General features: G+C 44.4%; 2 protein-coding genes across 3 annotated transcripts; one reads left to right on the top strand and one right to left on the bottom strand.

The window, feature by feature from the left end:
* The first annotated feature begins 860 nt into the window (after nucleotides 1–860).
* LOC115177492 (transmembrane protein 238) lies at nucleotides 861–2,706 on the top strand. Its single transcript, XM_029738309.1, has 2 exons — nucleotides 861–1,021; nucleotides 1,501–2,706. The coding sequence occupies exon 2, from the start codon at nucleotides 1,511–1,513 to the stop codon at nucleotides 1,835–1,837; it is 327 nt and encodes a 108-aa protein (XP_029594169.1). The 5' UTR covers nucleotides 861–1,021; nucleotides 1,501–1,510; the 3' UTR covers nucleotides 1,838–2,706.
* Nucleotides 2,707–2,774: 68 nt separating this feature from the next.
* Nucleotides 2,775–20,274, bottom strand: LOC115177488 (C-Jun-amino-terminal kinase-interacting protein 4). Of its 2 annotated transcripts, none has more exons than XM_029738302.1 (28): nucleotides 20,153–20,274; nucleotides 17,425–17,812; nucleotides 17,074–17,268; nucleotides 16,787–16,907; nucleotides 16,260–16,330; nucleotides 16,019–16,086; nucleotides 15,793–15,862; nucleotides 15,524–15,699; nucleotides 14,940–15,208; nucleotides 14,540–14,597; nucleotides 14,153–14,305; nucleotides 13,994–14,033; nucleotides 13,745–13,872; nucleotides 13,574–13,627; nucleotides 13,075–13,215; nucleotides 12,726–12,861; nucleotides 10,933–11,019; nucleotides 10,778–10,825; nucleotides 10,091–10,232; nucleotides 9,841–9,883; nucleotides 9,655–9,735; nucleotides 9,443–9,510; nucleotides 5,953–6,101; nucleotides 5,686–5,857; nucleotides 5,366–5,479; nucleotides 5,162–5,260; nucleotides 4,099–4,203; nucleotides 2,775–4,023 (listed from the first exon to the last, which is right to left on the bottom strand). In XM_029738302.1, the coding sequence occupies exons 2-28, from the start codon at nucleotides 17,521–17,523 to the stop codon at nucleotides 3,914–3,916; spliced, it is 2,997 nt and encodes a 998-aa protein (XP_029594162.1). In that variant the 5' UTR covers nucleotides 17,524–17,812; nucleotides 20,153–20,274; the 3' UTR covers nucleotides 2,775–3,913. The 2 variants fall into 2 exon arrangements, with proteins under 2 accessions (XP_029594162.1, XP_029594161.1); XM_029738301.1 differs by having other exon boundaries at nucleotides 13,003–13,215.
* Nucleotides 20,275–25,209: the final 4,935 nt, after the last annotated feature.

Raw genomic sequence — 25,209 nt, forward strand, 5'->3', positions numbered from 1 at the left:
CATTATATACTGAACAAAAATATAACATGTAAAGTTTTGCTCCCATGTTTCATGAGCTGAAATAAAACATCCCAGAAATGTTCCATAAGCACAAAAATCTTATTTCTCAAAAATGTTGTGGACAAATTTGTTTACATCCCTGTTGGTGAGCATGTCTCCTTTGCCAAGATAATCCATATACTTGACAGGTGTGGCATATCAGGAAACTGATTAAACAGCATGATCATTACACAGGTGCAGGCCACTCTAAATGTGCAGTTTTGTCATGTAACACAATGCAACAGATGTTTCACGTTTTGAGCAAGCGTGCAATTGGCATGCTGACTGCATGAATGTCCACCAGAGATGTTGCCAGAGAATTGAATTGTCATCTCTACCATAATCTGACTCCAACTTCGTATTTAGAGAATTTGGCAGTACGTCCAACTTTCTTCACAACCGCACACCACATGTAACCACGCCAGCCCAGGAACTCCACATCTGGCTTCTTCACCTGCAGGATCATCTGAGACCAGCCACCCGGACAGCTGATGTGGGGGAAACGATTTCTGATCGGCTGGGCCTGGCTCCCCAGTGGGTGGCTGGTCTCAGATGATTAGAGCCTAATTCAATTATTTCAATTGACTGATTTCCTTATATGAACTGTAACTCAGTAAAATCGTTGACATTTGTGAATGTTGTATTTGTATTTTTGTTTAGTATATACATTATATTTCATGTTCCAAAATAAATGTCAGTGTGAAAAGAATTGAAAAGTAAAATATTGTTTGACAGGTTTTTCTTGCTTTCGTTTAGTGCTGCTCTGACCAAAGGATACGGGACCAATGATATTCTTCAGTGCAGAAAAGCTCAGGTGAGGGGGGAGTGGAGAGGTGTCAGGTAACATTATTCACTCATGAGTCACTGTTTTTACCTGCCAGTGAAGAACCGGAAGGATACAGTTTGAGTGGATTCTACTTACATTTTTAAGAGATAAAAATTGGAAATATACTAATCAAAACACATTTGCACCTGTGATGAGGTGAGTATTAATCTGTTATGTTTTTCTGTGTTTAAATCTGTTTTTTAACCGGCATTGAAACACAAAAGTGTCTCGGTTGTGCTGGGAGAATCATAGCGCTCAGGTGTGGCACCTGTTTTTCCTATGAATAAAGATACATTGAAGAGTATTGTAGTAACCTACAATGTTACATGAAAAGGTTAAAAAAAAAAGTGTAGGCCTAAATACACAGACACAGTAAATATTTAAATAACATACTGTAGTTATTTGACCATGGTTACATTATTTCATACATACCTGTACTTTAATAGCTACAGAACATACACGTCATGTTTATGTTCATACAATATCCTCCCACTCGACCAGTAGGCCTAGAGGGAACCCCCTAACATTGCCAGAGGTGACTCTATTGTGATTTTACTCTGAGCAATGTCAATGCACAAGATTTATGTCTGTCAATGTGCCACACACCTCACCTCCCCCACCTCTCTGTCCCCCAGGTGAGTGACCATGGCGCACCACTATGATGGTCTGTCCCACTGTAAGCTGGCCCTGGCATTTGCCATATTAATGGACCTGCTAGGCGTGTCTGCTCTGCTGGTGGGGGTTTTCGCCCCATTAGAGATTAAGGGACAGGACTTTGGGGACCTGCTGGTGTACTCTGGGGCTCTACTAATGCTCATGTCCCTGGGAGGATGGGTCATGTGGTACAGTGGGAACCTTGAGGGCCTGACCTCCAGGAAGGAGCTAGGGGGAACCATGGGTGCCATGGACCGGCTAGCCCGCTCCCTCAGCCGCAGGATACGACTCCCCAGGAGCCACAGCAGCCCCTCATGATGCTTCATGGTCAGGCGTAGAAGGGTGTGGTTGTAAGGGAGGGTCCTCACTGTCTCCATTAGACTATTGGCAGTCAAACTGCCTGGGGGTCTGGGAGTGGTATTGTTGGCATTGGGGGAGTGCTATTAAATGAACCAGGCTAGGGCCCGTGATGTGAATGGGGAAAAGCGGGGTTGAGAGGAGCGCCCTTCTCAAATCACAGTAATCTGCGCCGCTCGGCCATGTTGTCATCAAGGCAGCATATGTTCACATTTTCAAACTAGTTTTCATTAGGTAAAGCCTTTTTATCAAAAGCAATCATTTTTGTATGTAAAAATCCAGAATCCTACTCATTGCTCCACGTGATTAACCTGTCACTTTTTTTTGGAGCGGACTTCGCCGTCGGCCAAAACGGGGCACTGGGCTCACGACCGGGAGGGAGCCCGATTCCAAAACGAATGTAATCAACGCTAACCCGCTTCACCTGGGGCAGGAATAAGATTCAGTTTTTAAGAGACATTTTTTATAGAACTCCCTCATTCTTTAACCCAAGTTCCACCGCCTCCACGGTGGAAGAGACTTACATACTGCTAGTTCACTAGTGTCAAATGCAAGATGGAAAAACGGTTGGTCATTGCTTTTTATTGTGACTTGACCTTTGCTGAAACACCTCTGGTAGATAACAGAATTGTACAGACTGTCTGAATAGGATTTTAAACGATCAAGCATGGAGGCTATTCATAGTTCACTTGGTTGGTTTGTTTAGGCTTGAATCTGTACAGAATTGGTCTTTATATTCATAATAATCCATGTGTTGTGGTTTTCTTTGAATCGTAATAGGGTTTTTGTATTAAATTATAAAATTGTATTAAAACTATAAAATAACCTACCATAGGGCATTTGTGAAAATTTGGGGTGTAAAGTATTACATTATATTGATTTGAAAACAGATCTTTTATGAAAGTATTTCCCAAAGTTTATTTTTCATAGATTTAAGTAGATACATAGATTCTTGCATAGAGTCCAGTTATGATTAACATTTTCAGACATGAATCACACACATAAACACACTTTCAAATACTGCATAAAATACTTTGAGTATCTTTTGAGACTTCCACTCCCTTATCGCTCTGCAAATGAAAACTTAAATTTTTTTGTTTTAACAAACCATGTGTGTTTCACAAAGTCATGACGAGCAGACATAAGATAATTTCTCTGGGATCTTTAATAGGATTAATCCATTAATTTCAAAAGATTAAAGAGACACACACACACACACGATAATAAAGTGCAATTACACTGCAGATTTACCCAGCATGCAATGGGAACTGAAGGCCAGGGTCTTATGCAAGAATAGTTATTAGGAACCCAGCAGCTTCCACACTACATCTCAGTATCAATGTAAACGAGTTTGAACAAGGTTATAATGACCTTGTGCCAACGTCATGGAATGATATGCTACTGAGTGTGCATGTTTTGTGGTTAAAACAAACCCAAACCATTCTTAACTGACCAACCAAAAGTCAGAGATGATGACTCTTACTGTAAAATACTTTGCTACAGTGATGATGATATTTACATTTGAGTCATTTAGCACACGCTCTTATCCAGAGCGATTTACAGGAGCAATTAGGGTTAAGCGCCTTGCTCATGTGCACAGACCAATTTTTGACCTAGTCGGCTCAGGTTTTCAAACCAGCGATCTTTGGGTTACTGGCCCAACGCTCTTAACCGCTAGGCTACCTGCTGCCCATATATGATTACCATGATGAGGAAACATGTTTCACAAAAAACATTGTACAATGACCAATCTCACAGCAACGATTGTCAAATCACATTAAGGCACACATAGAGGAGACTGGGTTAACCAGGTGAAAGGTTTAGTCAAGGGGATGAGGGTAGCAACTGGATAACAGAGTGAGACAAGAAGGATTAAGCTGTGATGTCTTAATTTAATCCCAAGATTCTAGAACAAATATCCAAATGGAACTCCTAGTGAATGAAGCCCATTAAAACATGGCTCCCATTTGTACTTCCTGGTCTCTTGTATGACATCTCTGTCTAATCCTTCCTTGTCTAATTCTAGACTGCATGTGGTCAAAGGGCGGAGCTGGGCAGGGAGGGGGTGGGGCTCTGCCAGATGATCATGTGACTGCGGTCTGATCGCAGCGGGGCAGCTTCGGGTGCGCCGTCATTCGCGTCGTCGCCTGGGAAAGGTAAGAGGGAGACAGAGTCAGTCAGACAACCACTCTAATGACAACCACGTGATATCCTCAACTCACCGATGCGGAAGTTGATGTAGCCCTCTCCTCCACTGAGGATGAGCTGAGAGGTAGAGACTAGAGTCACAGCACCGCCTCCTATTGTAGAGGAGCTGGTCCCACAGGCTGGGGAACACAGATATAGAATACTAATAACCATGTAAAAACTGCATAGTATCACAATATAATACTGTCGAATAACTATGCAATAACTGCATAGTAGCACAATGTCTATTAATTATGTAATAACTACATAGTATTTAATACTGTAGAACAGGGCTATTCAACTACATTCCTACTGGTTAATTTTAGGGGGGACGGACATTTTCCACATGCAATTAATCTTCGGAAGAACTGTATAAAAAAAGCAACGCACATCACCAATAAAGCAATTTTCTTCAAAGTAAATGTTGCTAAAAGTAATTAGGAAAGAAGTGGAGGGCGCTCAACCAACGTGAGTCGAGGTGCAGCCCAAAAATGCTCATCATTGAAAAGGAAGTCACAACACTCGCTCATCATTTTAACTAGTAAAAGCTTCTTACACGTAATTAGGTAATTTTAAAATCTGAAAACTAAGCATCTTAATAAAGAACACAAAGATATGTAAAATCAGGTGATGCCAAATTCCAGTCTGAGGGACGGAAGCTTTGAATTAATTTCCCACAGTCATTAGGAGCATTTATTTGTCCCACTCCCTTCTAACAAGTCCTTGTGCGCATCAGAGAGGGAAACAGAAGGCATGTAGTGTTCCTGAGAGTCGTAGCTTTCACGAATGGGGTCATAACATGTAGCTTAAACTGTTGAAACACTAGAGCCAAATTCATATGAAGAAAAAATTATCAACATGCCACATAGGCGCTAGAAACCACAAAAAAACCACTAGAAACCACATTATAGACAACCACCATAGTGCTTGTCATTTTGACGTTGAACGTCGGATTTTGGAGGGGATTTTTTTATAGATCTTTGATTAATGTTCAGAATTGATCAAAGAACCAGGGGCCGCCAGTTGAATAGCCCTGCTGTAGAATAACTGCATTGTTACACAACAGTGAATGAATGAACAACGATAGAAGATTTTCACCAGGTGCAGCAATGATGAACTTGACAGCCTGGCGGTGTCCATGATAACACAGTTGTGCTGCCGCCAAAGAGCAGTATGGTATAGAGGCAGACTCTGAACCTATGGAACGCAGAGAAGAAGACAGCTGACATATGACCAGTGTAAGGGCATTATCTCTCAGGTGATTCTGTTGTTGACCTCTGGGGGCCAGAGGTTAGTACTCACTGAGAGACACAGGGATGGAGAAGATGGCGCCACTTCCTGTTCCCACCCACAGCCGGCCAGAGATGACGGTGAGGGAGGAGATCTGCAGCGGGGAGAGAGACAAGAAGGCAGGGCCTGGAGAAGAGAGACCAACAGTCAGGAGCTTATCCATTCAAGCAGAGTAGGTTCAGTTTTTGGGTTGAGGAGGTAAGGATTGAAGCAAAATTGAAGAAAATGTATTCAAAGTTGAACATTAACTTCTATGTGGGCCATTACATGCTCACATCAGCAATATAAACATGAACAGATTCATGAACTGAGAATCCTGTTCCTGCTCCTACCCAGTGTTTTGGTGACCAGAGGGGTCAGATCCACATCCTGCAGGAGCCGGCCAGTGGACCAATCGAAAAGCCTGAGTGTAGGGTCGAGCCGGCAGGACGTCCACACACCACTTCCTGCCGCACACAGGAAACGCACCTGCTGCTCACTGCGCTCCGAGACGGTTAAAGTTTGCTGAAAGAGAGAGGTGGGAAATATGGACAAAATAATACAAAGTACAAACCATTCTGAATTCACACACAATATTTTCAGGTTCGTCAAACTCTTACCTCCACTTTTCTATTCTCGACATCGACCACATGAACCCGATTCCAATATCCTACCCATAAGCACGCCCCCTTCGCTAGGCAACAGCGAATGGGCTGCAGTGGAGTTGATCCCAGAGGCAAAACCTCATGTGATTGGAGATCCCATCCACCTGTCAAATATAGTGGTGATTAGTCATCGTCAGTCTCTTACAATTACATTTTAGTCATTTAGCAGACGCTCTTATCCAGAGCGACAGAGTAGTGAGTGCATACATTTCATTTCATGCATTATTTATTTTTTTGTACTGGCCCCCCGTGGGAATCGAACCCACAACCCTGGCGTTGCACACACCATGCTCTACCAACTGAGCCACAGGTTGTATGTGGTCATGGATAGATGGAATACAGTTTATGTCAAATTAACGTCATTTCTTTGCAATTCTGCTAACCCTATTCTTAAACTGAACTTAATTATCCTAACGCTAATTCTCTTAACCTGCTGCGTAAGTTCTCCTAACCGGCTACGAAAAGTCAATTCTGACATACAATGGTTCTGGCTAGAAGGGATACAGTTTATCTCAAACTTAAATGGTACCACTTCTTCCCTCCTTTCCTTCATATGCACTGATCTGATCCTGACAGTAGCCTGACAGTAACACGATCTGATCCTGAGAGTAACCTGACCTGACAGGAACCTGGCCTGAACCTGACAGGAACCTGACCTGACAGGAACCTGACCTGAACCTGACAGGAACCTGACCTGAACCTGACAGTAACCTGACCTGACAGGAACCTGACCTGAACCTGACAGTAACCTGACCTGACCTGAACCTGACAGTAACCTGACCTGAACCTGACAGTAACCTGACCTGACAGGAACCTGACCTGAACCTGACAGGAACCTGACCTGAACCTGACAGTAACCTGACCTGACAGGAACCTGACCTGAACCTGACAGTAACCTGACCTGACAGGAACCTGACCTGAACCTGACAGTAACCTGACCTGAACCTGACAGTAACCTGACCTGACAGGAACCTGACCTGAACCTGACAGTAACCTGACCTGAACCTGACAGTAACCTGACCTGACAGGAACCTGACCTGAACCTGACAGTAACCTGACCTGATCCTGACAGTAACCTGACCTGACAGCAACCTGACCTGATCCTGACAGTAACCTGACCTGACAGGAACCTGACCTGATCCTGACAGTAGCCTGACAGTAACCTGACCTGATCCTGACAGTAACCTGACCTGACAGGAACCTGGCCTGAACCTGACCTGAACCTGACCTGATCCTGACAGTAACCTGACCTGACAGGAACCTGACTTGAACCTGACAGTAACCTGACCTGACAGGAACCTGACCTGATCCTGACAGTAACCTGACCTGACAGGAACCTGACCTGATCCTGACAGTAACCTGACCTGACAGGAACCTGACCTGAACCTGACAGTAACCTGACCTGACAGGAACCTGACCTGAACCTGACAGTAACCTGACCTGACAGGAACCTGACCTGATCCTGACAGTAACCTGACCTGATCCTGACAGTAACCTGACCTGACAGGAACCTGACCTGAACCTGACAGTAACCTGACCTGACAGGAACCTGACCTGACCCTGACAGTAGCCTGACCTGATCCTGACAGTAGCCTGACCTGATCCTGAGAGTAGCCTGATCCTGACAGTAGCCTGACAGTAACACGATCTGATCCTGACAGTAGCCTGACCTGACAGGAACCTGACCTGAACCTGACAGTAACCTGACCTGACAGGAACCTGACCTGATCCTGACAGTAGCCTGACCTGATCCTGACAGTAGCCTGACCTGATCCTGAGAGTAGCCTGATCCTGAGAGTAGCCTGATCTGATCCTGACCTCATCCTGACAGTAACCTGATCCTGACAGTAAAGTGATCTGATCCGGACAGGAACCTGACCTGATCCTGACAGTAGCCTGACCTGATCCTGACAGTAGCCTGATCCTGAGAGTAGCCTGATCCTGAGAGTAGCCTGATCTGATCCTGACCTCATCCTGACAGTAACCTGATCCTGACAGTAAAGTGATCTGATCCGGACAGGAACCTGATCTGATCCTGACAGTAGCCTGATCTGATCCTGATCTGATCCTGACAGTAGCCTGACCTGATCCTGACAGGAACCTGACAGTAACCTGACCTGATCCTGACAGTAGCCTGACCTGATCCTGACAGGAACCTGACAGTAACCTGACCTGATCCTGACAGGAACCTGACCTGATCCTGACAGGAGCCTGACCTGATCCTGACAGTAGCCTGACCTGAACCTGACAGTAGCCTGACAGTAGCCTGACCTGATCCTGACAGAAGCCTGACCTGATCCTGACAGGAGCCTGACAAGAATCTGACCTGATCCTGACAAGAATCTGACCTGATCCTGACAAGAACCTGACCTGATCCTGACAAGAACCTGACCTGATCCTAACAGTAACCTGACCTGACAGTAACCTGACCTGATCCTGACAGTAACCTGACCTGATCCTGACAGTAACCTGACCTGATCCTGACAGTAACCTGACCTGACAGTAACCTGACCTGATCCTGACAGTAGCCTGACCTGACAGTAACCTGACCTGATCCTGACAGTAACCTGACCTGATCCTGGCCTGATCATGACAGTAGCCTGACCTGATCCTGACAGTAGCCTGACAGGAATCTGATCCTGACAGTAACCTGACCTGATCCTGACAGTAGCCTGACCTGATCCTGACCTGATCCTGACCTGATCCTGACAGTAGCCTGACCTGATCCTGACAGTAGCCTGACCTGATCCTGACAGTAGCCTGACCTGATCCTGACCTGATCCTGACAGTAGCCTGACCTGATCCTGACAGTAACCTGATCCTGACAGTAACCTGACCTGATCCTGACAGTAACCTGACCTGATCCTGACAGTAACCTGACCTGATCCTGACAGTAACCTGACCTGATCCTGACAGTAACCTGACCTGATCCTGACAGTAACCTGACCCTGACAGTAACCTGACCCTGACAGTAACCTGACCCTGACAGTAACCTGACCTGATCCTGACAGTAACCTGACCTGATCCTGGCCTGATCCTGACAGTAGCCTGACCTGATCCTGACAGTAGCCTGACCTGATCCTGACAGTAGCCTGACAGGAATCTGATCCTGACAGTAACCTGACCTGATCCTGACAGTAGCCTGACCTGATCCTGACCTGATCCTGACAGTAGCCTGACCTGATCCTGACAGTAGCCTGACCTGATCCTGACAGTAGCCTGACCTGATCCTGACAGTAACCTGACCTGATCCTGACAGTAGCCTGACCTGATCCTGACCTGATCCTGACAGTAGCCTGACCTGATCCTGACAGTAGCCTGACCTGATCCTGACAGTAGCCTGACCTGATCCTGACAGTAGCCTGACCTGATCCTGACAGTAACCTGACCTGATCCTGACAGTAACCTGACCTGATCCTGACAGTAACCTGAGAGGGGGAATTACCTGGGTTGTGTGAGAAGAATGCAAGCGTCCCATTGGCAAATCCAGCAATGACTTGACCCTGTGAATACCTGAAAGGTTTAGAGTTGAAAGTAAACAAAGACAAAACATGCAATATTCAAACTGGTACACAATTATCCTTTCAGATCCAGTCATCCAAGTGTCCAACTGTAGGGGCTCGCGGTCTATATCGGACTGGGTACAGATGTACTCACGTGAGAGAGTGCACACCCTCAGACAGAGAGATAGACTGCAGACAGCGCCTCCTAGCTGTGGACGCGGAGTGGACCAATACACTGGGAATGGAGGAAGAAAGAGAAAAAGAGAGGAGAGGGAGAATGAGCAACTGTCAATTGTTTAACATATCATGGAACAGCATGGTTCTGATTTCCACACCTCACCTTCCTTCCTGAGTTCCAATCCACACAGTTCCTGAGGTCTCACCTGATGACACAGAAACAGAACAGAGACGGTAAGCTGATAGCATTGCCAGTGTTTAAAGCATTGTTAATGGAACTAACTAGTTGAGTGATGATTTGGAAATGATGGTGGCTATGGTTAACAAGTCTACAGAAATCTAAAATTGGTAAGCTGATCCTAGATCTGTGCCCAAGGGTAACTTTTACCCAGAGAGTAATAGATAGCACTGACCAGTAGGGGGCACAGCACAAATGCATAGGGCGGGCGAGGTGGGCGGGAGGCTGAACTGATCCAGCACCGTATTGGACCGTGCAGGGTTGATCACTGTGACATCACTACTGGAGGCGGGACCAGAGACCACCCACACAGCACACTGACAGAGTGGATGGAAGAGAGAGGAGTGATGCCTACTACTGAAAAATGACAGCTCAACCCCTAGCCCAGTGTTTCCCAAACTCGGTCTTGGAGACTCCAAGGGGTGCACGTTTTGGTTTTTGCCCTAGCACTGCACAGCGGATTCATATAATCATAGCTTAGTGATGAGTTGATCATTTGAATCAGCTGTGTGGTGCTAGGGCAAAAACCAAAACCCCTTGGGGTCCCCAGGACCGAACTGGGGAAACACTGCCCTAGCCCCTACCCACTAGGCATTTCTGTGTAGACCTAAAAGGATGGGTGTAAACAGTATTCTAAACAACATGGTTCCATCTAGCCTGTCAGTGGACATGGAGCTACTACCATATTGATTCTACCTATCAAACCTCTCAGATCTACAAGAAGTGCCGGTAAGAGCTAGGGGTTGATTTGGCATTGAGAAAACCATTGGCATGACATGGTCTGAAAATGGTGGTTAGATGGTACTGCAAGTGGTAGTTACTGTGACTAGAACTAGTAATTTGACGGTAACGACCACCTTACCGTTGTCTCGCCTGAGATCTCAGGTGTGACAGCAACAGCACAGTTTAGCTACAGAGAGAAAACACAAGTTAGGGACTGTCTTCTGGGAAAAGACTGTCTGGGTTAAAAACCATAGCACTGATTGTATAGACATGTTTGTGAATAGTATGTCCTACCTTGGCTGTAGAATCTCTCTGGTCCAGCAGTCTGAGCTGCACTAGGACAGGCACATCTTTGGGCTCAGGGGTCCGATCTGAGGAATCCTGCAATAATCCCACACAATATACTGTATGTACCAGATTAAGGGTTGTGTCTACTTCCACAGTCTGTGTGAGTATTTTCACCTGTGAAGTAAATATTGTGTTTACTTATAGTGTCTTCAGAAAGTATTCACACCCCTTGACTTTTTCCACATTTAGTTGTGTTACTGCCTGAATTTAAAATGGATTCAGTTGAGATTGTGTGTCACTGATCTACACATAATTTCCCATGTCACAGTGGAATTATACAAATAAATAAAAACATTTAAAGCTGAAATGTCTTGAGTTAATATGTATTCAAGCCCTTTGGTATGGCAAGCCTAAATAAGTTAAGGAGTAAAAGTGTTGCTTAACAAGTCACATAACTTGCATGGATTCCCTCTGTGTGCATTCTGTTTTGAATGACTACTCCATCTCTATACCCCACACATACAGTTATCTGTAAGGTCCCTCAGTAGAGTAGTGAATTTTAAGCACCGATTCAACCACAAAGACCAGGGAGCAACAACAACAAAAAAGCGGGCATTGAGCATCCCTCTGAGCATGGAGAAGTTATTAATTACACTTTGGATGGTGAATCAATACACCCAGTAACTACAAAGATACAGGTGTCCTTCCTAACACAGTCGCCGGAGAAGAAGGAAACCACTCAGGGATTTCACCACGAGGCCAATGGTGATTTTACTGGCTGTGATAGGAGAAAACTGAGGATGGATTAACAACATTGTAGTTACTCCACAATACTAACCTAAATGACAGAGAGAAATGAGGAAGCCTGTACAGAATAAAAATGATCCAAAACATGCATCCTGTTTGCTATAAGGCACTAAAGTAATACTGTAAAACATGCATCCCATTTGCTTTAAGGCACTAAACTAATATTGTAAAACATACATCCTGTTTGCTATAAGGCACTAAAGTAATACTGGAAAACATGCGGCAAAGAAATTCATTTTTTGTTCTGAATACGAAGCATTATGTTTTGGGGCAAATCCAAAACAACACATAACTGAGTACCACTCTTCATATTTTCAAGCATGGTGGTGGCTGCATCATGTTATGGGTATGATTGTCATCTGCAAGGACGAGGGAGTTTTTTAGGATAAAAACATTTATGTAATAGAGCTAAGCACAGGCAAAATCCTAGAGGAAAACCTGGTTCAGTCTGCTTTCCAACAGACATTGGGAGACAAATTAACCTTTCAGCAGGACAATAACCTAAAACACAAGGCCAAATATACACTGGAGTTGCTTACCAAGATGACATTGAATGTTCCTGGGTGGCCTAGTTACAGATTTGACTTAAATAAGCCAAAGCTTTAAAATGTCTGTCTAGGAATGATCAACAACCAACTTGACAGAGCTTGAAGAAGTTTTAAAAGAATAATAAATGGGCAAATATTGTACAATCCAGGTGTGCAAAGCTCTTAGACTTAGCCAAAAATACTATTTATAATCTCGCTGCAATCGCTGCCCAAGGTAATTCTAACATCTATTGACTCAGGGGTTGAATACTTACGTAATCAAGATAGATTAGTGTTTTATTTATAATTTTTCTCCCACTTTGACATTACAGATTATTGTTTGTAGATTGTTGACAAAAAATGACAGTTAAATCTATTTTAATCTCACTTTGTAACTCAACAAAATGTGGAAAAGGGGTGTGAATACTTTCTGAAGGCACTGTATGTGTGTGTATGCATGTTCACCTGTGTGTGTGACAGCGGCATGCTCCAGCCGTGAACCTGGCGTTTTCCCAGGGTTCCCCAGACATGGGAGCGGATGTCTCTGTACAGCTCCCTCCTCCTGACCCGCGGAGACAGGGCTGTAACAGGGGAGGCACCACTGGAAGGAAGTGGGAAGAGGAAGAACAGAGGGGAAGAGGGGTCAGTGGGTGAGAGAGTGGTTTAAAAAGATGTACTGTTTTATGATAGTTACTAATGTAACCTATGGTAGTAGATGAGGTGAGTTCACTTCAAACCTTACAATGTAAAGCACTCTGAGCAGTTGGAAAGAGCTCCAAAGACATGTAATCCCATTATCATCATATCAACGTACTCTGTCTGAGTCGTACTGACAGCCAGTTGCCGTGGAGACCCCATTGGTGAGTGAGTGAGGGACGGGGACGTCGGCAGGGCCAGCGCTAGAGCAGCAGACGGAACCAAGGGGTTCTTGTTCAGGCCAAACAAACGGTTGAATCTTGAACGGACAGAGAGACAGTTAATGGTTAATTTGACTGCAATGGACCAAAAACTCTGCCCACCTCACAGGAATACAATAACTCTTACACATAACTTTCCCATAGGCACTCTGGTCATGTGCTTGGGCTATAGACTGTGTAGCCACAGGTAAATATGAACAGCTATTGAGTTAAATGTTGTGAAGTCAGGGGTCAGAGCCAGGCCCAGGACAAATATGTGTGGTTGTGTGCCTGTTAGCAGTTCAAGGTTTAAAGTGGAGAAAGTGGTTAACAGCATCTGTGGACTACTTTACTGGAATAATTGCCAAATTAAAAAGTTGTCTTTTCCTTCCTGATTCTTCACTCCCTCGCTCTCACCTTCTCCACACACTAGTCCTCTCTCTCTCCGTGATCCTCTCTTCTTGGGTGGCCCTGAAAAGAAGGGATGACTGATGTGAGATGGAGAGAAATGAGTTATTCCCTTCTCCACAGGACTATGAAACCTCCTGTCAGTCTACTTCCATGGGGGAGACAGGCAGGTATGGTTACCGAATGGCCTGACTGCGTCTTACAGCCTCCTGCAGCTCAAACAAACGCTCCTTATACTGGTTCTTCTCCATGACAACACGGGACATCTCCGAACGAGAGAACCGACGCAGCGATATGGGCAGGGAGGACTATGGGTAACAGATTAACATTCTAGTTAGAGTACATCAAGTCCATTAGAGAAACAAAAAAAAGTTACAACACATCTATTAGCAGAATATAAAAGAGACAACACAAAGAAAGCCCTCTTACATCATCATCTGATTGATTTGCTTCCAGTTCTTTCCGAAGTCTACATAAAAGCAGAAACACACGCCATCAATGAATCACACCACATTAACAAATATTGTTTGTATACCTTTGTTGTCTCATTCTGCCAACCATCAACGACCTGACACTAGAGTTGTGTACCTCTTGGTTTCCTCCTCCATCTCCTTCATCCTTCCCTCCAATCGGGTGACAGTCTCCAGGCAGGAAGTCACCTCCACTTTAAGAGCTGACCTCTCATTGGTCAGCTCCTCCACACGAGAGATCAGTGCTTTCCGGGCCGCATTCACTAACTCACTGGAAGAGGTAGAGGGAGATGATGTAAGAGTGAGTGAGAGAGAAAAGTGAGTAAATACAGTAAACAAAGGATCCATTGTGCCCAGTTTTACTTCAGGCCCAATGTGCAGTCTGTCAACGTATCTAAATGAAACAGAGGCATAGTGAATGGTAAGCCCCCTACACACAGAGTTAGTCACACAGGACTAGTCATAGTAGGGTAATAATAACGGTGGGATAAACGCGGGGACTTACTGGGTGTGTTTCAGTTCCTCATACTGAGAAAGAATCTCCTCAAACTGGTCGGTGCTGCCTGCACAGACAAGAAAAAACAAACAGATCTCACCACAAATAGCATTAACCCATACCTTAACCCTAAGTCAACCCTTTTCAGAACAACTAGCTTGTAATTGCTCACGCCAGTTCTCATGACATTGACACTTCAGTCCAGTCTAACTAGTGCCTACTGCCCAGCACTGCCTATGATACCCCCTCCATCTGCCTCAGCTCTTTCCCCCTAGCCTTCCTCTGGCTGTAAAATGAGGTTGTATGTGTTAAGAGAGCAAAGGGCATACGTTTCATCTTATGTGAACAACCAGTGCAGTGTTTCACTGCAATCAGGGGGCGTAGGTGTGCCCTTGCATAATGGCCGTACCTCTGACACTGGCCCCCTGGTCCACACTCTCTATGTATTCCCGACTCAGCTCTGACAGCTCTGAGAACACAGACTCCGTGTTCCTTAGCTCCCATTCCAGACTATCCATATCCTCCTCCTCATCATCCTCCTTCTCCTGCTTTGCTCCTTCCTCTTTTTTCTCCTCCTCCTCCTCTCCTTCCTTCTCCTCCACCTCCTTAATTTCTTCCCCCATGCTGGTCTTGGTCTCGTCTCTGATTGGCTCTTTGGCGTCTGCTCGGACCGGGGTGCTAGGGAACATGGGTAATAGAGAAAAGGTCGGGAGGGGGCAGTGAGTGTCAGTTTGTAAAGTGTGTGTTGGGGAGATGTCCCATCAAGAGTCTTTCTGAACCATGACAGTCCTGTGAAGGGAAGTAGTCTGATTTACAGTTAACTAGTTGTGGCTGAGTTGGTTTATGGTTATGAATGTGTAAAAGAGAAGCTTTCATGGTAATGCAATAAAGTCAGTGCAGTTCATCTTGCACTGTAATCGCACACATACAGGAATTTGTAAGTCGCTCTGGATAAGAGCGTCTGCTAAATGACGTAAATGTAAATGTACATACCTGGCCTTCATAAGGCCATGAAACTTTGTCAGCTCAGGGGTGGAGCTTATGATGTCATTGATGAAGGACGCATCTCTGTCTGGCTTTACAACAATGTCAATCCCTCTATCGTCCTTGGTTACCGGTTCTTCCAACAGGACAGAATTAGGAGGTGTTTCTGGCCTTTGATCAGTTAGCTGGAAAAGGGGAGGAGTCAGTAAGGACAACTTCCGTAGAAAAATACTACTGCTACAAGACAGAACAGAGGTTATCAAATCTAGAGAACGTACCTCCTGCCCGCTAACACAGGATTCTGACTGGCCCTGGGTAGATTGTGAATTCTTGGAGCGCACATGGTTACTAAAGACAGACAGGGCCCGTTGTGACATCATAATGCAGTGAAAATCAGAAACCATCAAATGAATGTACCACAGTGAAAGATTTCTTTAGAATGTAAAGACTGCATACAGTTCCATGTTGTTGTAGTCATACTAACTGAATTGAGTGGTGGCTAACCTTAGTGGAGATCCCTCTCTCTCTAGATCCCTTTTCCTCTCCAGCAAATCCTTATAACTGAGCACCAACTGAGAGAGAGTGAGAGAATGTGAAAATGGAGAGAAAAAGAGGGACAAAAGGGAAGGACAGCGGGGATAATAAAATACATTTCCAATGATGGACAGCAGCTGTTACTGATAGAAGAGTACACAGACGTTGAGTCCCAAACAACCTCGTCAGTCTAAACATGCTGTCGTCTGACCTTGTTGTGAGTGTGCTTCAGTGTGTTCAACTCTCTGCCCAGTCCAGCCCTCTGTTCCTCCAAGGCCACCACTGTCACAGAAACAACACACAGTAGCAATTAGCATCACATACAGTACGTCTCAATGACCAGGGTCCCAGTCTGATTCTGCCGTAGCCTACTTGCCATGGTCTTACCAAACATCCTCAGTTTGTAACACAAAGGATGTGAATGAAGGAAGTGAATATAAAATCATCTACACAGACATGAAGAGGGTAAGCATAAAGAGAGAGAGAGAGAAATAGATAGATTGTTACAACACTGTACACAGTGATAATAGAACATTTGAAATGTCTTTATTCTTTTGAAACTTCTGTGAGTGTACTGTTTACTGTTCATTTCTGATTGTTTACTTCACTTTTGTTTATTATTTATTTCACTTGCTTTGGCAATGTAAACATATGTTTCCCATGTCAATAAAGCCCTTTGAATTGAAATTGAGAGAGAGGGAGGAAGCAATGGACACCTAGACCCAGTCAGACACTCACATTGGTCAGCCTGCTCTCTGGCCTTTTTCTCCAGTTCTTTTTCCCTCCTCTCTCTCTCTTTCTCTCTTCCCCTCATCGTCCTCCGCTCCTGCTCAATCTGGTCATCCAACTCCAGATACCGCTAAAGGCAAAAAACAAACATTTATTAAAATGAATTAAACTATATGAAACTTTTTAATCAACATCCTGAATTGACTGAGTTGAAAAGAAATCGACCCCAAACCCTGACTCCATATCACATTAGCATAAAAAAATGATAAACCATAAACACTTCCATCCCCTCTCACCTCCTGGCTCTCTCTCCTCAGTAGTTTCTCACTCTGGTATCTCTCCAACAGCTCATCTCTCTCTCCTTTCTCTCTCTCAGCCTCCTCCTCCCTCTCTCGGAGCTGGGCTCTGCAGCTGGCCAGGCCCTCCAGGACCCATACAAGGATGGGCACCAGGGACTCCACAACCCCTACGCCATGGGTCTCAATCACTGTCTGTAGCAGGGAAGGAGGGATGGGGGGTAGCATCAGATGAGTGTGGGTGGTGATGGAGAAGAGACAGAGGAATGAAAAGCCAGCTAGGAGAAAGAGAGGCAGGAAAGGGGCGATAGAACAGAAAGCAGTTGAGTGGTGGATGTGATGTGTGTTTACCTGTAGTTCTGAGTACAGTTTCCCGGCCTCTTCACTCACAATGTCAGGGTCCAGATCCAGCTCCCCAGACCCACACAGGATACTCTCTCCACACTCCATCCCTCTCTATCTCTCTCTCTCTCTCTGTCTATAAGCGAATGGGTCTCAGCTGATATGAGTATGTGAACTGTGTGTCTGTCAATACACTTCTACCTCATATATAAATACCTACCCACCTAGTTTATCTAGACCTCTCACACTCATGTCTACTCCAATTTCCTCCAGCTCTCTACTGTACATGGTCCTTCCTCCATTTCTACAGTAAATTACCCCCTATTCCCCTTAATGCCTCTTCCTCTGCTCTAGCCGTAGATGTAGCTGATAGCAGGGGGGGGGGTTGGTGCCCATTCTGAAAGAGAGAGAAAAAAACAGAATAATTTCTACAATGTCAGTGGAAATGTTAGGTTGTTTTTTTCTTCATTTGAGGAAATATAGGCTTGCAGGTACATACTACATGACTATTTTTAGAAGTAAAAACCCCTTCACAACAATCAAACCACCATCATCTGTTTCTCTTTCTGTTCTGTTTCCTGTCTCTCACTGTGAGGTCTAGAATGTGAACTCTAAACATAGAAGTGCTACAGTGTGTATCGAGTTAGTTACTTTATTCACACTACGAGTCTTGTCTACTTTTACATATGTCTGTTGCTCTCTCCAATAACAGGTTATGCCTTTAGACAAGTGACCTGGCAGTATACAGAATTGGAATGACTTAACATTTAGCATTACTAAGCAAAATGACTCCATGCACGGTTAGTAAGCCTACTGCCTTTAATTCTCACACACGACTTTGCGTGTTTCCCAACCTGATTTGCCCTAGCAGGCGTACCTGTCCTCCTCACAGATCCCTCCTCCTGCCACCACCAGGCTCTTAACTGGGGATCAAAACACATGAGAGTACCCACTACCCTGGTCTAGGCCTCACACCTACAGGCAGTGGATCCCAAGTAACCTAGACCAATGTCTGGCAAGCCTTGTCCCTGGATATGTAGATCATTGATGAGGTTTATTTCTTGTTCATTGTTATTTTAAAGTGGTGATTCTCTGATCCACCTCTACGCAGACGACACCATTCTGTATACTTCTGGCCCTTCTTTGGACACTGTGTTAACTAACCTTCAGATGAGCTTCAATGCCATACAACTCTCCTTCCGTGGCCTCCAACTGCTCTTAAATGCAAGTAAAACTAAATGCATGCTCTTCAACCGATCGCTGCCCACACCTGCCCGCCTGTCTAGCATCACTACTCTGGACGGTTCTGACTTAGAATATGTGGACAACTACAAATACCTAGGTGTCTGGTTAGACTGTAAACTCTCCTTCCAGACTCACATTAAGCATCTCCAATCCAAAATTAAATCTAGAATCGGCTTCCTATTTCGGCACAAAGCCTCCTTTACTCATGCTGCCAAACATATCCTCGTAAAACTGACTATCCTACCGATCCTCAACTTCGGTGATGTCATTAACAAAATAGCCTCCAACACTCTACTCAGCAAATTGTATGCAGTCTATCACAGTGCCATCCGTTTTGTCACCAAAGCCCCATATACTACCCACCACTGCGACCTGTATGCTCTCGTTGGCTTGCCCTCGCTTCATATTCGTCGCCAAACCCACTGACTCCAGGTCATCTATAAGTCATTGCTAGGTAAAGCCCCGCCTTATCTCAGCTCACTGGTCACCATAGCAGCACCCACTCGTAGCATGCGCTCCAGCAGGTATATTTCACTGGTCACCCCCAAAGCGAATTCCTCATTTGGCCACCTTTCCTTCCAGTTCTCTGCTGCCAATGACTGGAACGAACTGCAAAAATCACTGAAGCTGGAGTCTCATATCTCCCTCACTAGCTTTAAGCACCAGCTGTCAGAGCAGCTCACAGATCACTGCACCTGTACATAGCTCATCTGTAAATAGCCCATCCAACTACCCATACTGTTATTTATTTTTGCAACCTATTATCTCTACTTGCACACTCATCTTGTGCACATCTATCACTCCAGTGTTTAATTGTTGTATTGTAATTATTTAGCCACTATGGTCTATTTATTGCCTTACCTCCCTTATCCTACCTCATTTGCACACATTGTATATATACTTTTTCTATTGTTATTATTGACTGTATGTTTGTTTATTCCATGTGTAACTCCTGTGTTGTTGTTTGTGTCGCACTGCTTTGCTTCATCTTGGCCAGGTCGCAGTTGTAAATTAGAACTTGTTCTCAACTAACCTACCTGGTTAAATAAAGGTGAAATAAAATAAAAACAAAAATAAAGTAACTGTCAGATTATTAGGCAGTCTGTCCTCCAAAACGATTCAGACTGTACAAACATTTACCACCTGTTGCTGAATAGGTCGTTCGTATTGCTGGGTACTGTAGTACTACAAATACGCGCGCTCGCGCGCACACACACACACACACACACACACGATATTGACTGACAGGAACACACGGACGTTCAAAGAATAATCGACGATGCAGCCTAAGCAATAAACACCAACTCGATCTAGCCGGCCTGAAGTGCAATGACATGATGACGTCTGCGGTATAAATAAAGCATTGACTGACAACAGTCACCTTATAGATTTTACGAGATCACCTTCATTTCATTTCACCAACTGTTTAGCCTACTGTAGTTCGGAGAACTGAACCAAAACGTTCACTATGTCTTTTTATATGTTAACTCACCTTTGAGTCTCTTTAGTTCCCAAAACTTGTATATAATTTGTTGAAACGGGTAATATTCCAGTCGTTTACTTTGAAGAAGATATCAATTACTCCTACAGCGAGTTTGAAGAAGGGGGTGTGGTTTAATTTTGACCCAGTTGACAGAATTCCAGTTCTGGCCTATCGGAGTGATAGGCTGTTCTCAGTGTCCAACCGCCGTGTAAAAGAGGCGGGACATGGCTGGTCTTGTGAGTAAAAAAAGTTCCTAACTTGAACAATGACACGTGATGAGGGGAACGTTGAAGGGTTGTCAGGTGACCTGCTTTAATACCTGTCTAAACGTTTCACATAATATGACCTTTCACCCTTTTTTCACTTACTGTTTTTCCCTGCGGTTAATCAAGTACAGTATAACTATGTGAACAATTGAACAATGCAGAATACCAGCAGATGTTTGCAAAAACGTGGCCAGGTATCCAATTTCCTCTACGCAGTCATTCCATAGGCTTCTGTATATTAACCAGATCCAGTTGTGTTTTTTACAGAAAATCCTGCTGACTATGCGCTGAAATTGCAGGAAAATTTTCCTTTTTGCATAACATGAGTGACTACTGTAATAACAAATGGTTTGGGGAAGTGAAGGAAATGTGTCAGTGAAACAGTAGTCTTAGTCTTAGGCAATTCATAAGCCTTCGCATGAACTATAGAAAATGAAACTAGTTTTGAGTATTGCTAGCAAGGGCATGAAGAATGAGTACAGTACATTCTCCAGCAGATGGAGGCAAACACATCTGTCTTTGTCTCCTGTCTGTCTATCTGTATGTACACTGACTGTACAAAACATTAGGAACATCTTCCTACTATTGAGTTGCCCCCCTTTTGCCCTCAGAACAGCCTCAATTCATCAGGGCATGGACTCTAAAGTGTTGAAAGCATTCCACAGGGATGCTGGCCCATGTTGACTCCAATGCTTCCCACATTTGTGTTAAATTGGCTGGATGTCCCTTGGGTGGTGGACCATTCTTGATACACACAGGAAACGGTTGAGCATTGCAATTCTTGACACACTTAAACCGGTGCGCGTGTCACCTACTACCATACCCCATTCAAAGGCACTTCAATCTTTTGTCTTGCCCGTTTACCCTCTGAATGGCACACATGCACAATCCAGTCAGTCTAGATGAAGGGGAGGAGACAGGTTATAGAAGGATTTTTAAGCCTTGAGACAATTGAGACATTAAATGGATTTAACAGGTGATATCAATAAGGGGTCATAGGTTTCACCTGGATTCACCTGGTCAGTCTATGTCCTGAAAGAGCACACTCAGTGTTTTGTACACTCAGTGGCAAGAAAAAGTATGTGAACCCTTTGGAATTACCTGGATTTCTGTATAAATTGGTCATAGAATTTGATCTGATCTTCATCTAAGTCACAACAATACACAAGCAGGGTGGAAAAGTATGTGAACTATGTGAATGTATGTGAATTGATAACTGGTTGACCCTTCTTTGGCAGCAATAACCTCAACCAAACGTTTTCTGTAGTTGTGTATCAGACCTGCACAATGGTCAGGAGGAATTTTGGACCATTCCTCTTTACAAAACTGTTTCAGTTCAGCAATATTCTCGGGATGTCTGGTGTGAACCGCTCGAGGTCATGCCACAGCATCTCAATCGGGTTGAGGTCAGGACTCTGACTGGGCCACTCCAGAAGGTGTATTTTCTTCTGTTGAAGCCATTCTGTTGTTGATTTACTTCTGTGTTTTGGGTCATTGTCCTGTTGTATCACCCAACTTCTGTTGAGCTTTAATTGGCGGACAGATAGCCTTACATTCTCCTGCAAAATGTCTTGATAAACATGGGAATTCATTTTTCTGTCGATGATAGCAAGCTGTCCAGGCCCTGAGCCAGCAAAGCAGCCCCAAACCATGATGCTCCCTCTACCATATTTTACAGTTGGGATGAGGTTTTGATGTTGGTGTGCTGTGCCTTTTTTTCTCCACACATAGTGTTGTGTGTTCCTTCCAAACAACTCAACTTTAGTTTCATCTCTCCACAGAATATTTTGCCAGTAGTGCTGTGGAACATCCAGGTGCTCTTTTGCGAATTTCAGACGTGCAGCAATGTTTTTGGACATGAGTGACTTCTTCCGTGGTATCCTCCCATGAACACCATTCTTGTTTAGTGTTTTACGTATCGTAGACTTGTCAAAAGAGATGTTAGCATGTTCCAGAGATTTCTGTAAGTCTTTAGCTGACTCTCTAGGATTCTTCTTAACCTCATTGAGCATTCTGCGCTGTGCTCTTGCAGTCGTATTTGCAGGATGGCCACTACTAGGGAGAGTAGCAACAGTGCTGAGCTTTCTCCATTTATAGACAATTTGTCTTACCGTGGACAGATGAAGATCAAGGCTTTTAGAGATACTTTTGTAACCCTTTCCAGATTTATGCAAGTCAAAGATTCTTAATCTGAGATCTCTTTTGTTCAAGGCATTGTTCACATCAGGCAATGCTTCATGTGAATAGCAAACTCACATCTTGTGATTGTTTTTTATATTGCAGGGTTGCTCTAACCAACATCTCCAATCTCGTCTCATTGATTGGACTCCAGGTTAGCTGAGTCCTGACTCCAATTAGCTTTTGGAGAAGTCTAGCCTAGAGGTTCGCATACTTTTTCCAACCTACACTGTGAATGTTTAAATGATGTGTTCAATATAGACAAGAAAAACACAATCATTTGTGTGTTATTAGTTTAAGCACACTGTGTTTGTATATTGTTGTGACTTAGAGGAAGATCAGATCACATTTTTGGACCAATTTATGTAGAAATCCAGGTAATTCCAAAGGGTTCACATACTTGTTCTTGCTCTTTGATAGTCTAGTTAAGGACCATATCACCTCCACCTTACCTGACACCTTAGACCCACTACAATTTGCATATCGCCCAAACAAATCCACGGACGATGCAATCACCATTGCACTGCACACTGCCCTATCTCAGGATATGTTGTTTGCATAAAGTCCAGTGAAGTTCTTTGAGGGCCGTCGTGGTATCGGCTTGAGGGGGGATATAGATGGCTGTGACTATAACCGAAGAGAATTCTCTAAGGAGACAATACGGTCGGCATTTGATTGTGAGGTATACTAGGTTGGGTGAACAAAAGGACTTGAGTTCCTGTATATTATCACAATCACACCATGAGTCGTTAATCATGAAACATACACCTCTGCCCTTCTTCCCGGAGAGAAATAACCTCTCACTCAATGTCAACAAAACAAAGGAGATGATCGTGGACTTCAGGAAACAGCAGAAGGAGCACCCCTCTATCCACATCGACGTGACCGCAGTGGAGAAGGTGGAAAGCTTCAAGTTCCTACACATCACTGACAAACTGAAATGGTCCACCCACACAGACAGTGTGGTGAAGAAGGCGCAACAGCACCTCTTTAACCTTTTTTGGCTTGGCACCTAAAACCCTCACAAACTTTTACAGATGCACAATTGAGAGCATCCTGTCGGGCTGTATCGCCGCCTGGTATCATGCCACAAGGCGAGACACAGATGCAGACACAGTAGGCAGATGGTTGGAGTCTTACAATGTTTATTAATCCAAAAGGAGTAGGCAAGAGAATGGTCGTGGACAGACAAAAGTTCAAAACCAGATCGGAGTCCACGAGATACAGAGTGGCAGACAGGCTCGTGGTCAAGGCAGGCAGAATGGTCAGGCAGGTGGGTACAAAGTCCAGAAACAGGCAAAGGTCAAAACCGGAAGGACTAGAAAAAGGAGAAATGCAAAAAGCAGGAGAACGGGTTAAACGCTGTTTGACTTGGAAACATACAAGACGAACTGGCACAGAGAGACAGGGAACACAGGGTAAATAAGCGACACCTGGAAGGGGTGGAGACAATCACAAGGACAGGTGAAATAGATCAGGGTGTGACACCTGGTACGGCAACTGCACTGCCTGCAACCGCAGGGCTCTCCAGAGGGTGGTGCGTTGTGCCCAACGCATCACCCAGGGCAAACTACCTGCCCTCCAGGACACCTACAGCACCTGATGTCACAGGAAGGCCAAAAAGATCTTCAAGGACAACAACCACCCGAGCCACTAACTGTTCACCCGCAATCATCCAGAAGGCGAGGTCAGTACAGGTGCATCAAAGCTGGGACCGAGATACTGAAAAACAACTTCTATCTCAAGGCCATCAGACTGTTAAATAGCCATCACTAGCACATTAGAGGCTGCTGCCTATATATATAGACTTGAAATCACTTTCCACTTTAATAAATGTAACACTAGTCACTTTAATAATGTTTACAGATTTTGCATTACTCATCTCATGTGTATATACTGTATTCTATATTATTCTACTGTATCTTAGTCAATGCCACTCTGACATTACTCATCAATATATTTATATATTCTTAATCCCATTCCTTCACTTAGATTTGTGTGTGTTGGAAATATGTTGTGAAATGTTTAGATAATTCTTGTTAGATATTACTGTGCTTTCGGAGTTAGAAACACAAGCATTTCGCTACACCCGCAATAACATCTGCTAAACACGTGTATGTGACCAAAAAAAATTGTGCTCAGCCCACACCTGTACTGCCTGTTCACCCATGACTGCATGGCCACGCACGTCTCCAAATGAATCATCCATTTTTCTGATGACACAACAGTGGTAGGCCTGACTACCACCAACAGTGAGACAGCCTACAGGGAGGACGTGAGAGCCCTGGCGGAGTTATGCCAGGAAAATAACCTCAACGTCAACAAAACGAAGGAGCTGATCGTAGACTACAGGAGACAGCAGCGAAAGCACGCCCCCATTCACATCGACGGGGCCGCAGTAGATAGGGTCAAAAGTTCCTCGGCGTGCACATCACAGACAACCTGAAATGGTTCCTTCAGACAGACAACGTAATGAAGAAGGCGCAACAACGCCTCTTCAACGTCAGGAGGCTGAAGAAATTTGTCTTGGCCTATTAGACCCTCACGAACTACAGATGCACCATTGAGAGCATGCTGTCGGAGCATGCTGTATCACCGCCTGGTACTGCAATTGCACCGTCC

The sequence above is a fragment of the Salmo trutta genome, chromosome 37 (genome assembly GCF_901001165.1).
Source record: "Salmo trutta chromosome 37, fSalTru1.1, whole genome shotgun sequence".
Lineage (NCBI taxonomy): Eukaryota > Metazoa > Chordata > Actinopteri > Salmoniformes > Salmonidae > Salmo > Salmo trutta.